The 20,237-nt window shown below is 36.5% G+C and overlaps 1 protein-coding gene across 2 annotated transcripts; it reads right to left on the reverse strand.

The window, feature by feature from the left end:
* Nucleotides 1-4,352: 4,352 nt before the first annotated feature.
* Nucleotides 4,353-12,031, reverse strand: LOC126497616 (olfactory receptor 8K3-like). 2 transcript variants are annotated; one of them, XM_050135753.1, is made up of 2 exons: nt 11,121-12,031; nt 4,353-4,383 (listed from the first exon to the last, which is right to left on the reverse strand). In XM_050135753.1, exons 1-2 carry the CDS (start codon nt 12,029-12,031, stop codon nt 4,353-4,355), a joined length of 942 nt encoding a protein of 313 aa, XP_049991710.1. The 2 variants fall into 2 exon arrangements, with proteins under 2 accessions (XP_049991710.1, XP_049991709.1); XM_050135752.1 differs by lacking the exon at nt 4,353-4,383 and having other exon boundaries at nt 11,090-12,031.
* Nucleotides 12,032-20,237: the final 8,206 nt, after the last annotated feature.

Raw genomic sequence — 20,237 nt, forward strand, 5'->3', positions numbered from 1 at the left:
AATGCTGTGAAGAGACATCATGACCACAGCAACTTTTACAAAGGAAGCATTTATGTGTTTGCTGGCTTACAGTTCAAAGGTTCATTTCATCATGGCGGGGAGTAAGGTGGCATGCAGGCAGAGGTGGTCCTGAAACTCAGACTACTACACCTTGCAGACAACAGATAATCAACTGACACATTGGGTAATATCATCAGTATTTGAATCCTCAAATCCTGCCACCACAGTGACATCCTTTTTCGAAAAAGACCATCTGTCTTACCCACTCAAGCAAAGCCACACTACCTAATTTTGCCTCTATCTTTGAGATTTTGGGGTTATGGAATTATGAGGGTCAATTACATTCAAACTACCACATTATACTCCCTGGAGCCCATAAACTTGTAACAATATCATAATGCAAAACACATTTTGTCAAACTTCAAAAATCCCCATCGTCTATCACAGTCTCAACAATGATTCAAAGTTGGAAGTCCAAATCTTTTCTGAGACACATGACAATTTCTTACTGTAATGACCTGTAAGAATCAAAGTAAAAAAGCAGATCACACACTTACAATAAATAAAGGCAGAGGGGATAAATAACCATTCCAAAATTCAGGAAAGGGAACCAAGCACGGATATGTAGAACTAAAAAGGACAGGGAAACAGCTGGACAAACTTCAAATTCTGCATCTTCATGCCTGATAACAAATGCTCTCCACATCTCCAATTCCATTCACCTGTGCAGACTGCAACACAGCTCTTTCTCTTTGCCTGTTTCCATTCCTTGTTAGCATCTCTCCTCGGCAGGTATTCTGTGATTCTGGCATCTCTAACATCTTCGTTATCCACAACATTCCAAATAGTCAATATTTGGGATCTACTCATGATCTTCTGGAATCATCCAGATGGTTTGAGTCACTTCTATAGCTCTGCCCTCTGAAGCACACACAACTTATCTGGGTACCTGCTAGTTTGACTCAGCTACTATTGCTGTTTTGGTGGTACCGGCTTGTCCAAAACAATGGGATCTTCTGTTGCAACTTGTCTTCACTTTCTCCAACAGCTTCTCATCAGACTCTGTTCAATGTCTCTGCATGAGCCCACCAGTTCTAGGACTTACACTGTCACTACAACTGCACCTTCACCAGTGGAATCTCATAGCCTCTCACTGTTCCAAGCCTCAGCTGCTCTCTGTTGAAGTTTTGCATGCTTGTTCCTGCTGTCTGTTGTACAGTCACCATTGCCTGGGTGAGAAGACACAGAGGCCATGGTACAGACTATGGGAGATTCCAATACAGAAGCTATTTGTTGTAAATAAGTTGGGTAGTTAGGGAAATTGAGAGCAGAATGTTTCATGTTGGTCCTGTTGAAACTGACAGTCACAACTGGGATGTTGTGAAAGGCTAGGAGTGCACATCATTAGTTACCGTGCTTTTTTGGCCTACTGACAGGTTGTCTTGACCAATTTCACATACTCCTTGTGGTTTGTGTGGTCTTCTTTATGCTTGCACTGTTGCCCTGCCTCACACCATGACCCCTTCATGCCTTCAAAACCAATACTATCTGGGTGACTCATGCCTAATAGTCTGGCTGCCAGCATGAGGTACAATCTTGGCCGCCTCTGGAACACAGCTACTCTGTATTCTCAGGAAATACTTCCTAGATTTTTTAACCTTAGTGATGCTAGTCTCTTCTCAATAATTACTAATTACTTTGCTCCATCTAACCACCATCAAATGATGGAGGAAGGTCATTGGTAATAAACAAACTGCCTTGGCCCATTTTGATAGGCCATTCCTTAGGTGGGTGGAGTAGGCAGAACAGAATGCAGGCAGGAAGAGGAAGTGAGCTCAGACGCAATAGCTCTGCTCTCTGAGGCAGACACACACGATGAAGCAAGCTGCCAGGTCAGACATGCTGAATCTTTCCTGGTAAGACTGATGCTACACAGATTATAAGAGATGGGTTGATCGGGATATGAGAATTAGCCTGTAAGGGATAGAGTTAATGAATGGGCCAAGCAGTGTTTAAAAGAATACAGTGTCTGTGTAATTATTTCGGAGCATAAGCTAGCAGGCGACCGGGGTGCTGGGGACGCAGCCCCACCACTCCTATTACTACAATCAAAATTTTGCTTTAGTAGTTCTGGTGTCTTGTTAATCACAGCTGATTCTTCGAACCCAGCTGGCCAGAACCACAGGATCACAATTCCTTTCTTTTATCCTTAATGCTAAAGCCAGAACCACATGGCCAATCCTGCCAAATTCTGCTGCTTGCTGGAACTGGAACATGGTCACCCTGATTAATTAAATTGTTGGACTCAAAGTCCAAACATCAGGAAGGAGTTGCTCCAGACACCACTCACACAACCACAATTGATGCAAAAGCAAGAGGATTTTTATTCTGTCATGACAGGGCCCTTCAGGTTCAGGATAGGAAGTACATCTGATAGCTGTTATAGCTTATCTTTTAAAGCAAAAAGACACAGAAATAAGGTGGGGGGACCTGAGAGTTGTTTACCAACTAATTGGATTGGCTTATTTAAAGGGTTACTAGCAGTGATTGGTCTGTGCCAGGGCAGGAGAATAGCTGTGTGACTGGGTGAGGTAAGGGGGAGCATCTGTGGGCCATCCTGACCTTGTTTCAGTGACTGAATCAATACATTAGGAACTGAGTCAACATCTGTGGGTTGTCTTTGCCCCAATTCCCAGATTGGAGCTATGTTTAAAGATGATTTACAAGGACACAGGAGGATGAACAGTCACCATGTGTTTGTGGGTGACTGTCCCATTTCCAAATGGTGAGGCTTCAAAAAATGTCTTTAGAGCTGAGAGGCCTCAAAAATACATTTAGAGTCTTTCAGAATCTTCACCAAATTTCTGTCTTTCACTGCCTAAGCTTGGTTGTCCTGAAACTTACTCTGTAGACCTGGATAGGTTTGAGCTCAGAGAGGTGAGCTGGCTCTGCCTGCCTCTCCCTCTGGAGTGCTAAGATTAAAGGCACAGACCACCATTGCCTGAGGACATTATTCCCTTTATTCCACTTTTTAATCCTGTTATCTCTTCGAAAGAGGATGTAGATCCATTCTGTGGCTTGTGCAGTCTGTGGAGCCACTGGCAGTGGGATCAGGATTTATCCTTAGTACTTGATCTGGTGTTTTAGAGCCCATTCTTTTTGAAGGGATACCTTGCCCAGCCTAGATATGTGGGGAGGGCCTTGGTCCTGCCTCAAAGTGATGTGTCAAACTTTCTTGATTCCCTCTGGGAAACCTTACCCTCTCTGAGGTGTGTAAATGGGTAGCTGAGGTAGGGGAGGGAGTGGAGGGAGGAGGGGAGGGAGTAGGGATGAGAATAGGTATGTAAAATGAGAAAAGAATGTGTTAAAAATAAATTTAACAATAAAAAATGTAGTACAGATATAAACCAAGAGTTTTCAACAGAACAGACTAGAAACTGTACTTGCCCCAGGAATAAGGGCTGAATGCTTAGTCCTCGAGATGCCCCCAGGAATAAGGGCAGACTAGGCCCTATAGACAGCTTCTGTTGGAGAGGATGTGGAATGAGGTGAATACTATTTACCTGTTGCTGGGAGTGCAAACTTCTACAACTGTGGAGTCTTATTTCTACCTTGTCTGAAGGTCAGAGAGTTTGAGGTTTCTCAAAATTGTTAACAACAACCAGGGCTGCACGTCCTGACCCAGGATTTATTTACTTGGTTCTTTTGACATTAAGATGGCCCAAACAGGTAGATGCACTCCAACCTGACAATTGGTCAGATTCTGCAAGCTTACTTCTGTTCCTGCTTTTGAAATAGAAGGTTTGACCTTGAGGGTGGCTGTCTTCAGGATACAACTTGCTGACTCCTTTACTACTGCCCGTATGTACATGTGTTTACACTGGTGTCCTGCAAGGTTTCTTCCATATAGGTTGGCATGTCAAGTAGAGCTGACATCATGCAGGTCTCATAGATGCCACCAAATTGTCGAGAATTCACGGGTGCAGCTTCTCTGTCATTTACAGGATGGGAAATAGCATTTATAAATACTACATAATATGTTATCTCTCTATTATACCTGTAGTTGTTCCTCAGAGAAACACAGTATCCAACACTGGTTTCTACTTTTATGGTATTGAGACCTAAATCTATTTTGTACTCTAGATAGATAACTATTATGCCATAAACACCTCTTCTCAAGTAAGACAAAATCTTTGTATGAATATTTAGTATAGTATTTATGGCACATAGAAATTTAAATCTTAGCCAACAGTGTCAATATTTAATTATAGATTGAGATTTGTGTGCTTCCTGTACCTTCTTTGAATTGGTTCACATTTGTCACAGATATGTAGAATTATTGTATAAAACCCCTAAGAAAAGATATTGCCAATATTTCTCCAAGTCCTGTGTAGGGCAGATTTTACATCCTTATTCCTCAAAGTATAGATCAAGGGATTCAACATTGGGATGACCAGGGTGTAAAAGATTGAAGACATCTTATCAGTGTCAGTGGAATGGCTGGACTGGGGCTGCACATACATAAAGATCAAAGTCCCATAGAACACTGTCACCACTGCTAGGTGGGACCCACATGTCGAGAAAGCCTTCAGCCTGCCCTCTGCAGAGTTCATCCTGAGAACTGTTGTGAGGATAAGCATGTAGGACACAAGGACAACAAGGAGAGAGACAATTAAATCAAAAGCTGCAAAGATCATAACAATAAATGCTATTTCCTCTGCATTTGAACAGAGTAGGGACAGCAAGGGGATGCAGTCACAGTAGAAATGGTGAATGACGTTGTAACCACAGAAGGATGAAGTGAAAATCTTAATTGTGATGAGAAGAGACACGAATGTGCAATAAAGGTACGGCATTGCCATAAGAACCCAACACACCCTTCGTGACATGAGGACAGGATAACGCAGAGGCTTACAGATGACCACATAGCGGTCATACGACATTGCAGACAGAATGAATAGCTCACTACCAATGAATACAAGGAAAAAAGCTAGCTGCGCGGCACACAGTTGAAATGAAATTGTATTTTGATCCATAACAAAATTTTCCAACATTTTGGGTCCCACAGCGGTAGAATATCCAAGATCTGTAATAGCCAGGTGTCTGAGAAAGAAGTACATAGGTGTTTGGAGGTGATAGTCAACTGTGGTGAGACTAATTATTCCCAAATTTCCTATCATTGTGGTCATGTATATGGCAAGGAACAGCCCAAATAATGGGGCCTGCAACTCAGAGCTGTCAGTGATGCCTGTTAAGATGAATTCAGTCAATACTGTGATATTGTGTTCTTTCATTCTCCTGTATCAAAAAACATACTTGATAAAGACATCATCATAATTAATAGCATAAAAATACTTGGCATGCAAAGCATTTATTATGTAACACTACTGAAATATGACACACACATATATACATATATGTGTATATATGTGATGTGTGGGCATGTTTGAAAATATATATTTTACAATTTTGTTAAGAAGACTTCCACAACTACAGATTCATGAATGAAAGCCTAACTCAACAGATAATAATATTATATTTATATTGATATTTATATGACACACTGGAAAGAAGGGTTCCTCTGACATATAATACCTAAACAGTATATAAGACAGTTAACATCATATTGTATCCAATAAAAATTCTATATAAATTATAAATAATGATGTGTTTGGAAAACTGAGATAGGTACATGGTATGAATATACACGATATGAAAGCTAGATTGGAAAATAAATAAGATAGACATAAAAGTATGTAAAAAAGTTCACATATTATAATGTAAATTAAGGCTAACTAAAAGAATAACTGAAAATTTAAAAAATGTATATAAAATTTAGGGACCATGCCAATGTGAAAGTGGGAAAATATTACGGTTTACTATCTCTTCATAAAAATTACAGGCAATTAGCTACTCTGTGGCAGTGAATCCCTCATTGTTTGTCCAAACTAATGTTGTTTTCTATGAAATTATGCACACACACATGCATACACACAGGCAACATCATAAAAATTTCTTGGTTTTATTTATGTATTTGGATGTGTGTGTGTTTGTGTGAGTGTTTGTGACTCTAACTATAATTGTAACAGAAAATTAAGTTATCAATTTAAGAGTAAGGAATTATGGGAAGTGTTATAGGAAGAAGCCATGGAAGGGGCTAGAAAAACAAAAGTGGAAAATATTATTATATTTTTTTAGAAATATAAAAAAAGTAAATGTGATATTTGGTTAGTAAATTATTATTTTAGAATTCACATTTTCTAGCTGTTGCTGTCATATAAATGCAATTGTTAAATGATATTAATAACTCATTTGACAATGAGGTATATTAAACATTTACATAAATAAGGATTTCTATTGAGTAACTTGTATAGTCTTTCATAAATTAAAACATTGTTATTATTAGAGAAGAGATAGAGGAATATCAAGTAGTTGAGAAAGACAAATTATAGTAACAGGGAGTTGAACATGATCAGAATTTATCATATGCGCATTTAAAATGTCACCATCAGACTTGGTTTTCCTACAATTAATACATAGTAATATATTTTAGATATCAAACATCAAGGGAGATGTGTATGTTGCAATCTCAGAACACTTGGAAACTGAGAGAGTGAAAATGAGGTGGTAAAGATCATCCTGCCTCCATAATAAAGTTGAGGCAAGGCTAGGCTATACCAAAAATGTTAGATAAAATGTTACATTAACAAAAAAATTAATAATTCTATATAATCCTTACAAGTACAGCTAGTCATCACAAAAGTGTTGCTAAAATTGACAGATACTACAGTGATTTTTTAAAATTTCATTTGACACAGAAAATTGTTTTTATATGAAAAATAATTTAATTATATATCATATAGCTATAATCTAGAACCCATACTGATTTTGTTTACACAGAGTTCACTTAGAGTATGTAATTTATTTAAAAACTATAATCTTATATGAAAGAAACCATTCTGTGTTGTTGGGAAGGAAAAAGTATCACAAAATTACTCATTTTTTTCCATGGTATATAAAAGTAATTTTCAATGATGACATTTTTATGTATGTATTTCTATTTTAAAATGGTAACAACAATTTAATTGAAAGAAGTTGTGTGTGTTTGTGTGCATGTGTTCTTTGTCTGTTTTTAAAGGTGACTGAACAGAGAACCGACCATTAGTGTGGACCATCAGGATGAACTCAGTCATCACCATGTTAGCAGGAGTAATATTCACATGAATTATCCTAAACACTATTCATGTCCAAGTACAGTTTAATGTTCATTGAAATATGCATACTTGTGTGCAGCAAAGCACATGAATCTTTTCATGCCCAATAGTGCAGATGTAATTGGCAATAGTAGCAAATTAGTTAAAACAAAGGTTTTGGTGTTACACATTAAGGCTAACAAAATTCTCTCTTATTCTCAAGGATGGTATTAAAAAGACAAAAAAACTGACATTTGGCAATTGATCTTGTAATGCATTTGGAAAATACCGCTTAAGTATTGCTTCTGGATCTTGCTGATGTTTGAATTATAATCATGAAATATAACACTCTTAACTGCATCTAATAAGCATCTACAGCCTTTTAAGTAAAAGGAGATGCTGGTGTTTCATTTTAGCTGTATTGAAGTTCAATGAAAATAAATGTATAGCTATTTCAAACTTTGATATTCATATTGATCCTTTTGGTTTATGTTATAAAACCATGATCCAGAAAAATTTAGTCATCTTCTATCATGAAAAAAATGGCATTGTGTCATTACCACAAATGGATACGTGAAAATCCTGTGATACTAAGAGTATGTTAGTATTACAAGAAAGTTAGCAATGAGTCTCACACAAATTTTTATTTAAAGAATGATTGAAAGACAAAAATTATCTACAGACTTTAAATACCTGTTTGGAAGGAGGCTGCATGCTTTCTTTTCCCAAAAGTTCTCTCTCAAACCGTGAACAAAATAAGCAAACAAAAATCACTACATCTGGACTATGCTTTTTAATCAGTGGTTTCTCTTTCTTATTTCTTCCCTTTTATGCCTATAAAATTATATGCAGACAGAAATATTTTTCAAACTGAAATAGTAAGTGTCATTTCCCAGACTGTTAACTTATGGAAGATACAAAAATAAAAATGAAGAACAAAGCCCATGGGTCTGGATCTATATCATGGAAAATCAAGAATTGCAGACTGGGTCAGAGATAGGCACTTACAGTACACAAGAAGGCCACAGAAGTAGTTAGCCATTACCACTGATTTTCTCTACACACAGAACCCTAGGAAACTTTCTGTCTTTGTTACCTGAAATAAGGCTCCTCTCCTAATTCTTTATCTTGTCCCTTAACATGGAAATTTTAGGATAATTTATAATTCAAAAATTTTAGAGACTTTCCTTAAGGAATTGTTGAATAATTTGTTGATTACCCTAGAGTATTACATATAGTCCAATAATTGCAAGGGACATTTTTTAACCAATTTATTTCTCTTGGCCTCTCTCTTAAAACCTGTTTCTGTGTTTTATAAAAAAAAATCAGTCAGTTTAAAGTAGAATATTACTCAGCTTAAAGCAAGATGTCCTGCCACTTGTAATAGCAAAGATAATCTGAGGACCCTGAATAAAATATATCAGTTATAGGACAAACACTTGCTGCCATCTACTTGAGGAGTCTAGAGTATTGCATCATGGCAGAATCAAATATTGAGTTCAAAGGAAGGGAGGTGTGAGAAATGAGTATTTATTAATACATATACATAGAGTTTCAGTTATACAAAAAATGTTTTGCCCAATCTTCTAAGAAGCATTTGTCCATAGTAGTATACTCTGCATTTAAAATACTAAAACTGTCAACCTGTTGCTTTGCACAATAAAATGCAAAGGAAAAAGATGAATGAAGGCCTATCATGGTAAATATATGAGTATTGTTCCTGTAAAATGGTATCAGTATCCACTGCCATGTCTCTGAAACAAAAAAGTACCCCTTTTCATTGTCAAATTTGTTGCTGATATTCATGTAAGAGGGCCTAGAATACAGTGCCCAGACAACATCTGCCTCTTTCAGACACATTAGGAGCAGGGTAAACGTCCACTATGTGCAGAGGAACCTGTCACTGGAGGGAATGTTGATGACCAAATGGAAGCAGGGATCCCATAGTGTTTGTAGTACTATCCACCAAACAATTCAAAAACAAACTAAAAAGAAATGGACTTTTAATAGAGTTTAGATAAAACTTCAGGGAAGGCAGGTTGCAGACCTTCACACCTGCCAATAGGAGGAAGATGAGGAAGAAGAAGAGAGAAGCCCATGCTCTCTCTTTCTAAGCTAAGATAGTTTGAAAGTCAGTCTCATAGTAGATAAGGAGCCTCATGGAGCAGAGGGGAATTTTAGAGGATCGCAATACCCAATACTCTATTAATACAGAGGAAAGAAGACCCCCTCGAAAGCAAAGCAAAACAGAAACAAACAAGCAAAATCACTACAAGACTTAGGGTCTGGACAGTATTGAAAATAAAAGAATAGAAGAGGAAAAAACAAGAATAGTTTCAGAGACCTTGTTTAACTTCCTGGTATCTCCTATATTCACTGCTCAGGAATGGAAATTTGAGGAAGGAAATACAGTATCTTCTTATTGTTCCAACCATCTACCATAGCTTATGGTGAACTCAGCTTCCTTTATTTGTTCTCATATCTAAGTGACCTGCTCAACTGTATTAGTCCTTTACCAGAGTCACAGATTACATTCTCTGATCAAAAGGGAACAGTATTCCATTAAGGGACTTTACATCGGCAATGACATTGGCATCCCAAGTGTTGGGAGCAGTGAGACCCCAGATCCTGAATTTCTTGTAATTCCCTGATCTGAGTGCCTACAGCTGCTCTGAGCACGAGACCTTCAGGAGTTCCTGATGGCAGGAGAGTGGTTTCTGGTGGGTTTGACTGGGGCATGGCTATCTCTATATAATCTGTCCCTGAACAAAATAAAGGGGGCATTCTTGGAGAATTCAAGGATGACCCGTGTTACTGTCTCTCTGTCCAAGTGTGTCTGTTTATTTTAACCTCCAGCTCCCTTGCCTGAAGCTCGCAAACTGGGTGCCAGCGCACAGAACGCAGACACGGGGGCACGGTGCATGGCACCCAAGGCCAAAGATCAATGCATCTATACAACTGTCTGGTTAAGTACATGAAAACAAGTCAGTGAGAAAAAAGAAACTAATTCTGGAAGTTTCTATGGCAGAACTCAGAGAGTATATTATAATGACTTTATTCACTAATATGCACAAGTACACTGTATTAGAAAAACTTAAAGACTAAATTGAAGCGTTATGGTACCAAAACTCAGTTCTGTTATGTTAATAGCATCTCTCAAGCTGTATATGAAAGCAAGAAACCTTAAGAATTCCAAATAACATAGGGACATTTGAGCCTAAGTATACACTGGAGTGATTCTAGTCATTGATTGTGTGACCATGAGTCCGCTAACAGAATATAAGAATGTGATTTTAAAACAATATACACAGGAACATAAGAAGTATAAGCAGAAGTATTATGCTGCCTGAAAGGGGGAAAACATATATAAATAATACACATAGATGCTAGAAAATCCCTTGCTATAGGGTGTCACAAAGAGCAAACCATTCCTCAAATGTAACCACATTTGTTTTTTACACGCATGTAGCATACATACTTTTCTTCATGTTTATATGTTTATAGAACTAAATACAGTCTGTTATGGTAGAAAATTTCTTAATTATATGTTACAATTCATGCCTCTTGTTAAGGGGAGCCAAGAAGATAGTTCAGCGGGATGAATACCTTGCTGTTGAGTTCTACCCTGAGAGCCCACGTGGTAGAAGTGGAGGAATGACTCTTGCGAATGGTCCTCTGGTCTCCATCCATGCAGAGATATGCACATACATACGTAAATAATTTTAAAGGCAAACACATTTTTACTGATGTATTTATAACATTATAATACACATTAGTATAAAGGATGGCAATATTTAAGTATATTATATGTTCATTTGTGCAGGGTAAACATTTGGACAAAAAGATGTTGATGTTTGTTGAATTGTGGTTGGTAGAATTCCTCAAGCATATAATAGTTAAAAGAGGATGCTGTATATCTTTCTCAATGTCCTCTGTAGAGCATATTTTACATCTTTGTTCCTCATACTGTATATCAAGGGATTTAACATGGGGATAATCAGTGTATAAAATATGGAAGCCACTTTATCAGTGTCGAAGGAGTGACTGGACTGGGGCTGCACATACATAAATATCAAAGTCCCATAGAAGACAGTGACCACTGTCAAGTGGGACCCACAGGTAGAAAAGGCCTTGCGTCTGCCCTCGGCTGAGTTCATCCTGAGAATGGCTACAAGGATGAGCAGGTAGGACACAAGAACAACCAGAAGAGAGGAAATCAAATTAAAAGCTGCCAAGACCAGAATAATCATTTCAATCTCATGAGTGTTTGAGCAGATCAAAGATATCAAGGGGAGACTGTCACAGTAGAAGTGACTGATGACGTTGGGGCCGCAGAAAGACAAAGTGAAAATCTTTATGACGACTAGAAGGGAGACAAATGTGCAATAGCAATAGGGGGTTGCCACGAGCACATTGCAGACCCTCTGGGACATGATGACAGTGTAGAGCAGAGGCTTACAGATGGCCACATAGCGGTCGTAGGACATGGCAGACAGAATAAAAAGTTCACTGATTATAAACACAAGAAAGAAAGCTAGCTGTGTCGCACAAAGGTTATAGGAGATTATGTTTAGATCTACAACAAAATTTATCAACATCTTGGGTCCCACAGCTGTAGAATAACCTAGGTCCGTGATAGCCAGGTGTCTGATAAAGAAGTACATGGGTGTTTGTAGCCTGGAGTCCACTGTGGTGAGGATGATCATGCCCAGGTTGCCTACCATGGAGCTCATATAAATGACCAGGAACAGTCCAAACAATGGCGCCTGCAGTTCAGGGCGCTCAGTGATACCCATTAAGATGAACTCAGTCACTACTGTGAGGTTTTGTTTTTCCATGAAGTTTTATTAGAAAATCTCTCCTGAAAAGAGACACAATAACAGAATTAGTACATTCCAATAGTATCATCTGACAAGTTATGCAAGGTAGTGTTTTCAAAAAAGAGTCAAACTTTCAATTATAAAATGTTTAAGATTAAACAGACTTTTATAAATGAAAATATCTAGAAATAGGAAAAGTAAATCAAAATTTTGCAACTAATTGACTTTACTCACAGGAGCAAATCTTTCAGTGTCTATACTTGTTTTAATTATAGTACTGAGAACACAGATACACTATTTTATAATGGATAGATAATTGGTGAAGAAAGATACACACACATATTAATGCAAAAGAATATAACAAATGAAAAAGTTTGTGACAATCTTGTTAGGTGAGTGAGTCCCCCAATGTGTGGATCGTGGACTTGGTTATTAAGTCTATACATATGCAGAGGAAGACAACTACTGTTTTCCAATTCACCATCACAATCATTTTACTGCAACAACTCTCAATAAATTACTGTTCATTGAAGTTCCCTGTGTGTGTGTGTGTGGTGTGTCTCTGACCATATGTATGTGGATACGTTGCCAGTGTGTGTAAAGATGACCACTTGAAAAAGAAGGGTTGATGTCAATCTTTCTTAGTCACTTACAACTTATGTATCTCTCACTGACCTTGGGATCACAGAATAAACAGGCTGACTTTGAGCATGGTGGTTGTACCTAGCTACGTCTGCTCAAAGCTGGAATTACAGGTGTGTGGCACTGCCCTTACCCCTCCCTTAAGTCCTGGGATTGAACTCTGGTCATCCTGCTTGTACATCAAACACTTTACCAGCTGAGTCATCTTCCCAGCCCCTTAAATTTCAGATTTAAAGATACACCCTGACTCTGAAACTCTACAGCTCAATTGTTCATTTCCTTTGGAAACCTCTGCCTATTTCCATCCCATCATTTCTATCAAGCCAACAGTTAACCTCACCTAGCTCTTTTCTCTGACTAATTTTCATATAAAATAGCTATGTGAGAATATTCATATGATCAAAAATATCCTAAAATTAATTTCTCGTGGATCAGTAAACCTCATGAAAAATTATTTCCTTTTTATTTAAAAAACAGTCTCAAGTTACAGAAATATGGGTAGAATAATATAAAAAGCAGTGGTGTATATATGATACAGTCTGTGAAGCAGAATATTGCAAAGAAACTTTGGAAGCTCCAAGGTCTCAAGGACATTCACACTCCCCTCTCATTAGAAGCAATCAGTACCCTTCATGGCTTGTTATCCTGACATCACTCCCCAGCTTCCTACATGGCAAGGCATATATCCTTAATGTCTGTAGTAATGTTTCAAGCAAACATCTTAATCTTCAGAAAGAGGCATCATTCTCTAAGGTATTATTTCCTGCTTTACTTTGTTGCCAGCATACACATTGATACATATTGTTTAGTTTGCTTTATGTTCTACATTTATAACATTATATGAGTGTTATGACTGCTCGGGAGTGCCTGCTGCTTCAAATGGCTACTAGGTAGTACATACTACACATCAGCCATTTTCTATAATATTTCCTAAAATTCCAAAGCCACTCCATACAGAAAAGCAAGTCACACTAGACTAGTAGTTTGCAACATTCTTAATGCTATGACCTGACCCTGTAATACATTTCCTCATGTGGTGATTCCCAATCTTATATTTATCTTGTCATAATTTCATAATTATAATTTTGTTACTGTTGTAAATCACTATTTAAATATTCACTATGCAGACTGCTGTAAAAGGGTCATTGACCCCCTTCCCCAAAGGGGTTCCAACTCATAGGTTAAGATGTATATTATATAAATATGAACCTTGAGGAGTATAAAGAAATCAGAGGAAATGAGGAGAAATACAGGCTATTATCAAAGGAGAGTTTTGAAATTCCCTTTGGACTAATGTACAAAGGATTTCAAAGAGAAAAAAATGTTGAAAATTATTTTATTCGTATTTTTTCTTTTATTGAAAATAATTTTTTCTCATGTAATATATCCTGATTACCATATCCCCCTCCTTTACTAGCCCAGTTCCTCTCTACCTCTTCTTCCACCTAGATCTGCTCCATTTTTGTCTCTCATTAGAAAACAAACAGGTTTTTAAGAGACAATAATAAAATATAATACATAAGATGAAAAATCATAATTGGAGAAAAAATAAACAGAAGGAAAAGGAGTCCAAGATAAACTTCAAGAAACAAATACTCGTTCAGTAACATACTCTGGATTCCTTTAAAAATACTAAATTTTAAAAATGATTTGAAAACATCACCAGAGAAGGTAAGTCATTAGTGCACAAATATGAAAATGAAATACTGAAAATTTACAGCTTTTGCCACATATACATACATACACATATAATAGTTTCATATATGTGTGACACCTATGCACCATCTCTTCCTATCATTTTTGGCTTTCATGATAAATAAAATAATTTACGTTTATAAGCACATGCATATATGTAAACAAATATTTTCTAAGACAACATGAAGTACATGTTAACATGTTGCTTACTGTCTCATCATATTTCAATACATTCAAATATAATCTGAAAACGGAGGCATAAAGGATAAAAGAGAGAAATCCAGTTGTTCCTCAGATGTCTTGGGAGGCATAAATCACAAAAAATTCGTCAGAAACAGTCACTTACTTGTGATGACAAAACCTGAGCAAACTCAGTCATTGCTTTAGATTCTGGACACACAACTGTCTGTCATTGTGACTTGTAATGAAACTTCTTTTGATTCATCCGTATGTTGATTAACAAGGCATAGTTGAGTACAATTTAAAGATTTTTTCACCTTTTGCAACTCCCCCTAAGGAGATGCCATACAATTTGCAGATTATCCCTGAAGCATTTGAAATATAAATGAAATGCCAGGAACTTAGCCACTAATTGCCAGAAGCAAAGGTATATTCATCTGTGACTTTGTACATTTAGTAATTGTATATGCTAGCAATTCAAATTTAGGATTTCATATAAAAGAAGCAATAGTAATATCATAAGAAGTTAATATGTTCATATTTATTGTAGAATGCTTTAAAAATCTAAAATATGGGAAGTGCTTTATTTGTTGACATATTATTAGATAAATTAAAAGTAAATACAAACAGAAATATCATTCAACTTAAAGAATGCAATATGTGATAATAAAAGTTGAACCTGGACACTATGATGCTGAGTAAAGCAAACCAATGCAAGAAGACAAGTACTGGGTAATGCTATGCAACACAGTGCAAAAATTAAGGACCCAAACTTGCTTAATCAGAAGTTGGAGTTCAAAACACGACAAAGAAACTTGAATTTAAAATACACTGTATAATTAAACAAGTCTCTACTGTTTAGTAATAAAGTAACAGGAAATGAATTTCAAAAAACATTTAGCAGGTTATGATATCATATTTTTGTATTTATAAAAATTTATATGTAACAGAAATTTACATTTAAAAATTACCTGTTTTTCAAAATTTATTAAACCTAAGACATTATATTAAAGTTAAAAGTTCTGGTAAAATTTTGTAATATAGCTCTGTGTGTTTGTTTATGTGAGAGAATACAGGCTTGCATGTGACACTTTGATGAATAGCTTGCATATCACCATAGAACCTTCATCTAGCGATGGATGTAGATAGAGACAGAGTCATTTAGTATTAAATCTGCATCAATTCAAGCCTAAGTAAGAATGTTTATACTATTTACATTTGTGGTTGATAACTCATATGCAGTATGTCCTCTCTTTATGTCATGACTTTATTCTTTTTTTGGTTAAAATACTAAATTCAGTTACTGTTGTACATATATGTATAAATGTGGGATTCACCAACTAGAACATGGGAATCTACCAGAGGTCACTCCAAAGGGGGCAAAAAAAGAATTGATTCTCTTTCCTCTGTTGGCTATCAACTGCTAAAAATTCCTCATGAAAACATGACCTCAAGATCACCCCATCTTGTCAGGACATTGGCTGACATGATCTGGTACAGGTAATTATGAACTACTGTCAGTCCAAAAGTGTCATTTCAGAAGACAGCATTTGTCAGCATTCTATTTCATTTTTCTGTTCTTCTTATGCCTCTTTTTCTTCAATGTTTTCTGAGCTTGGGTAGTGGGGGCTTAATGAGTACGTTCTATTCTTGTTGAGTCCTAAATCTCATAGTCTCCACACTTTGAGCAGTTAAGCATCTGTGAATTTACTGCTATTTTAAACAAAAGTCTTCTTTAATTAAGGTTGAGAGCATTTGAGGTATATGGGTAAAAATATAAACTATCATAAGACAAATTGGCAACATAACCATTTAGTGAAAGCCTGACAGCAGACTCTACCCTAAAGCCTATAACTTCTTCAACCATGGGGTTTTGGACAAGATTACAAGACCAGGCACAAAATTTCTTCCTATTGGTCCAGCCTCATATCCAGTCAGAAAACAGTTTTTGTTCCATGAGAGTCATATTTCTATTGCACCACTGGGCACATCTTGTCCTGCAGATCATTGTTGCTATATACAGTATCCAGCTCTGTGTAACCACTTATTTCATTTTCTTCCAACAAGCCCACATAATATTTTCTGACAGTATAAACCTAGAAATATTGAATGGAGTTTCTCAATCCATAAGAGATTGGTTCTTCTATAGCATACAACTTAAACATGTGACATCTTCAGCAATAGGAATTTACTTGGTTTTTTATCTTTTATTAATCTACACATTTTTCTCTGCTCTTCTACCTTCCTCTCCCTCCCTTTCAACTCTCTCCCATGGTCCCCATGCTCCCAATTTACTCAGGAGATTTTGTCGTTTTCCACTTCCCATGTAGACTAGATCCATGTATATCTCTCTTAGGGTCCTCATTGTTGTCTAGGTCCTCTGGGATTGTGATTTGTACGCTGGTTTTCTTTGCTTTATATCTAAAAAAAAACACTTATGAGTGAGTACATATGAATATTGTCTTTCTGGGTCTGGGTTACCTTACTCAATATGATGTTTTCTAGGAATTTATAATGTAGTCACAGTGGGCACCAAGGACAATGACAGTAGCCTTTATTGTTTTAAAGAGTACTAATGCCTCCCTCGCTGAGTCCTGATATTCATAAGGAATATCTTATACCTTGCTTTGTGATTTCTGTCTCCTATATCATCTGGGAGTGATAATATCTGATTAAATAATGTTCAAACTTAAAACTTGAAAAAATCTCTTCTTCATCATCTTCTTCATTGTAGAAGACAGTCTCACAGAAAACTCTTCGATCCTCTCACTCATGCAATCATTCCATCATCCCCTCCCTTTCACAAAGGTTCCCTGAGTCTGAGGTGAATGAGTTGTATTGTAGATATATGTATTAAGGCTGGACTCCACATTTTTTTTTGTGTGTGTTTGATTGTGTGTGTGTGTGTTTTTTATAATACTCCATTCTGTTTTAAAGAGAAGTTTCCTTTAGGGGTGAACGTAACATTTATGTGTTGGTATAAGGACAAACGCTTATAGATGTTTGTTAGTGTTTATGCAGAATTATATATTAGTGGTTGCAGATTCTCCTTTAATTTCAGCAAAATGTCTGCTCACAGGAGACCTGAACAAGCATGAAACCAATGAACAAGCTAAACTGGGCAGTAAAAAGCACATGAGGCCTTAATCATTCTCAAAGAACTGTAAGCAATTGAGGAAACCTGGGGTTAGAAGAAATAATCTTCCTCAGAAAAGAATACACCAGCTTGTTGTTCAGAGCCAAACGGTCATCTCTGAAAATAGGTATACGAGTAAGCATAAACAATGTGAAAGAAAAACAATGGATTGGGATTTCATGGAAAGCACTATAAATATATGTATCGGAGGATTCTGTGTTTTCCCCTGCTTTATGTGCATATTACTTCTGGGTGACTCCTATGCCAAATAAATTTATTTTTAGGAGCCCAGTATTCGATGTGTCTCCTTTGGAAAAAAAAAAAGAAAGATTGTTCTTTTTTGCTGCCATGTGTCAAATGAAGCCAACAGTTGTTTTCTTGGCATAAAAATATCAACTTTAGTAAGCAATGCATTAGATATTCCTGTTTTCATATCCATACAACTATAATTTACACTTTGAGAGCTTTCTAAATAGTATTTAATTATGACTAAGTCTGTATTGTAGCATTTGGACAGATCATTTAGATTAGTCCAACCAAATTATCCATCATTTGTAACGGCGTAAACGAATGCAGACAGATTGTAAAAATATAGACAGCTTTAATGGGGAAATAGACTTACAGAACCACCGTTCCTGCGGAGACCAGGAAAGCAGAAGCAGCGGCTGGGAGCACCCTGGCCAAATTTATAGGCAAACATTAGCCTGAGGCGAACACGACCCCTAAGGGGTGGGACTTATCCCTACATCTCCCCTTTTTGTCTAAATAAGACAGAACCAAACCAAATACAACTATATAAAATAATAACAAATAATAAATATAACAAACCATATTGAGAATCAAAAGTTTTGATAAACATTCTATCTCAAGGAGTCTAAATAATGAAGAGAGTAACTACAATTATATAATCTTCAACTCCGTCAAAGATCTGAGAAGGGAATAAATATTACTTAACAAACGAGATATATCCAAAATGTGCAACAATTGACAGAGACAAATGACTACCTGGGCAATCAACCAAAGTCTCATTTGCAATGTTGAGTCAACCAACTTTGGCTAAGGCCTAACATAACTGACATACCATTATTAAAGGCAAGGAACTTTTCAAAACTATCTTACCCTGTCTTGGCAGGATATGACAGTCCTGTTTTGTCCATTGATGCACGCTCTGTATCTCTGTTAGTGGTTGAGGTATGGGCTTTTCTTAACCCAAAGGCCAGTTCTGCCAAGAAGACAAGCTCCCACTTGAGTGTCTTTGGTGCTCAACATTCTCTTGGGAATAGAGTGGTGTTGCCAGGAGCAATTGTGTCTCACTATCATGAAACTCTGAGTTATATTAAAGGCCATTTTCTACAGTCGAAGAGGTTGAAGATTATCTATCTATACTGAGTATAATCTCTCTATATATAAAGAACCTGATTAGTCTAATTATAAATGACAAACTTAGATGACTATTAATCTATATAATTCTCAATATCTTTCTAACTTAAAGACTAAGACAATAAACAACTGTGTAACAAATGAGGATAATGACCTCCAAATATAAACACTGTACAAATATACATTGCAATATCGTATATATATATATATATATCAATACATAAACATTATATAAGTATCTTAATCAGAGGTAGAAATGTACACTGCAATACGGTAAATATATACTATATATATATATAAATACAATATATGTTACATAAAAAATATTTTAAACAGTGGTAGAAACATACATGCATACAATAGTCAATATAATTTAACTTTGTATCAATATACAAGAATCGATACCAATATTTTTGTCTAAAAACAGTAACTCAAAATTATAAATCTATTATCCCATCATCTTTTTTTTTCCAAAATGATCCCTAAGCTTATAAAATTCCTCCCCCAACCTCCCAACCCTTAATATGATGTCCCTAAACCCAGGGGCAAACTTTACTGGGAGAGGGGATGTCGTCCTCTAGAATTACTTCCAGCTGTCATGGGGGCGATGTTCTTTCTGGGGGATCCTGTGAAAGTAAAATGATGGTTAAATATCAAGATCAATGTCTTTTAAAGTTGCAAATAGTCTCTTAGTCTCTGAGTATTTTGTGGAGGTCTGGCCAGAATGTTGTACAAGATGTGCACCATTTCAGCTAGCCAAGTTGGGATCGTCTTGTGCAGCTGGTACCCAAAACAGGTCTTCATTGTTGGATGTTAATGGATCTGGCAAATTAGAACAAACATGAAGACAAGTTATGAAAAACTGCTGAGTTATGTTCATATAGATGCTGAAGGGAGAGAAATAATTGTGAAATAGCACTAGCACTTGGGTGGGATTTAATGTTTGCAGTTTCTAATAGAGAAACTATTTGAGTGCAATGCAGGGTGAAAATATTCAGTAGTTGGGGGATATCTAATAATCATCCTACATTTTATTCAATGGCACAATAATTTTTGTAGGTCCTTTACCAATAAATTACTTAGGATGTGTCCTTTCATCATTATTAAGCCTATAATGTATTATAAATAAGGAGTTGCAGATTGTTGTGGAGAATTATGGCATAGATAAATTTATTTAACACCATTGCCTTT

The sequence above is a fragment of the Alexandromys fortis genome, unplaced genomic scaffold (assembly GCF_014885135.2).
Source record: "Alexandromys fortis isolate MF-2015 unplaced genomic scaffold, M_Fortis_MF-2015_v1.1 scaffold_23, whole genome shotgun sequence".
Taxonomy (NCBI): domain Eukaryota; kingdom Metazoa; phylum Chordata; class Mammalia; order Rodentia; family Cricetidae; genus Alexandromys; species Alexandromys fortis.

Excerpts from the sequence above, each read along its gene's own strand:
- LOC126497616 (XM_050135753.1), bottom strand. The coding sequence starts at position 12,031 with ATGGAAAAACAAAACCTCACAGTAGTGACTGAGTTCATCTTAATGGGT. Across the intron at positions 4,384-11,120 it reads AAATATGCTCTACAGAGGAC|TTGGAGAAATATTGGCAATA; the intron begins ATTGAGAAAGAT and ends CCTACACAGGAC.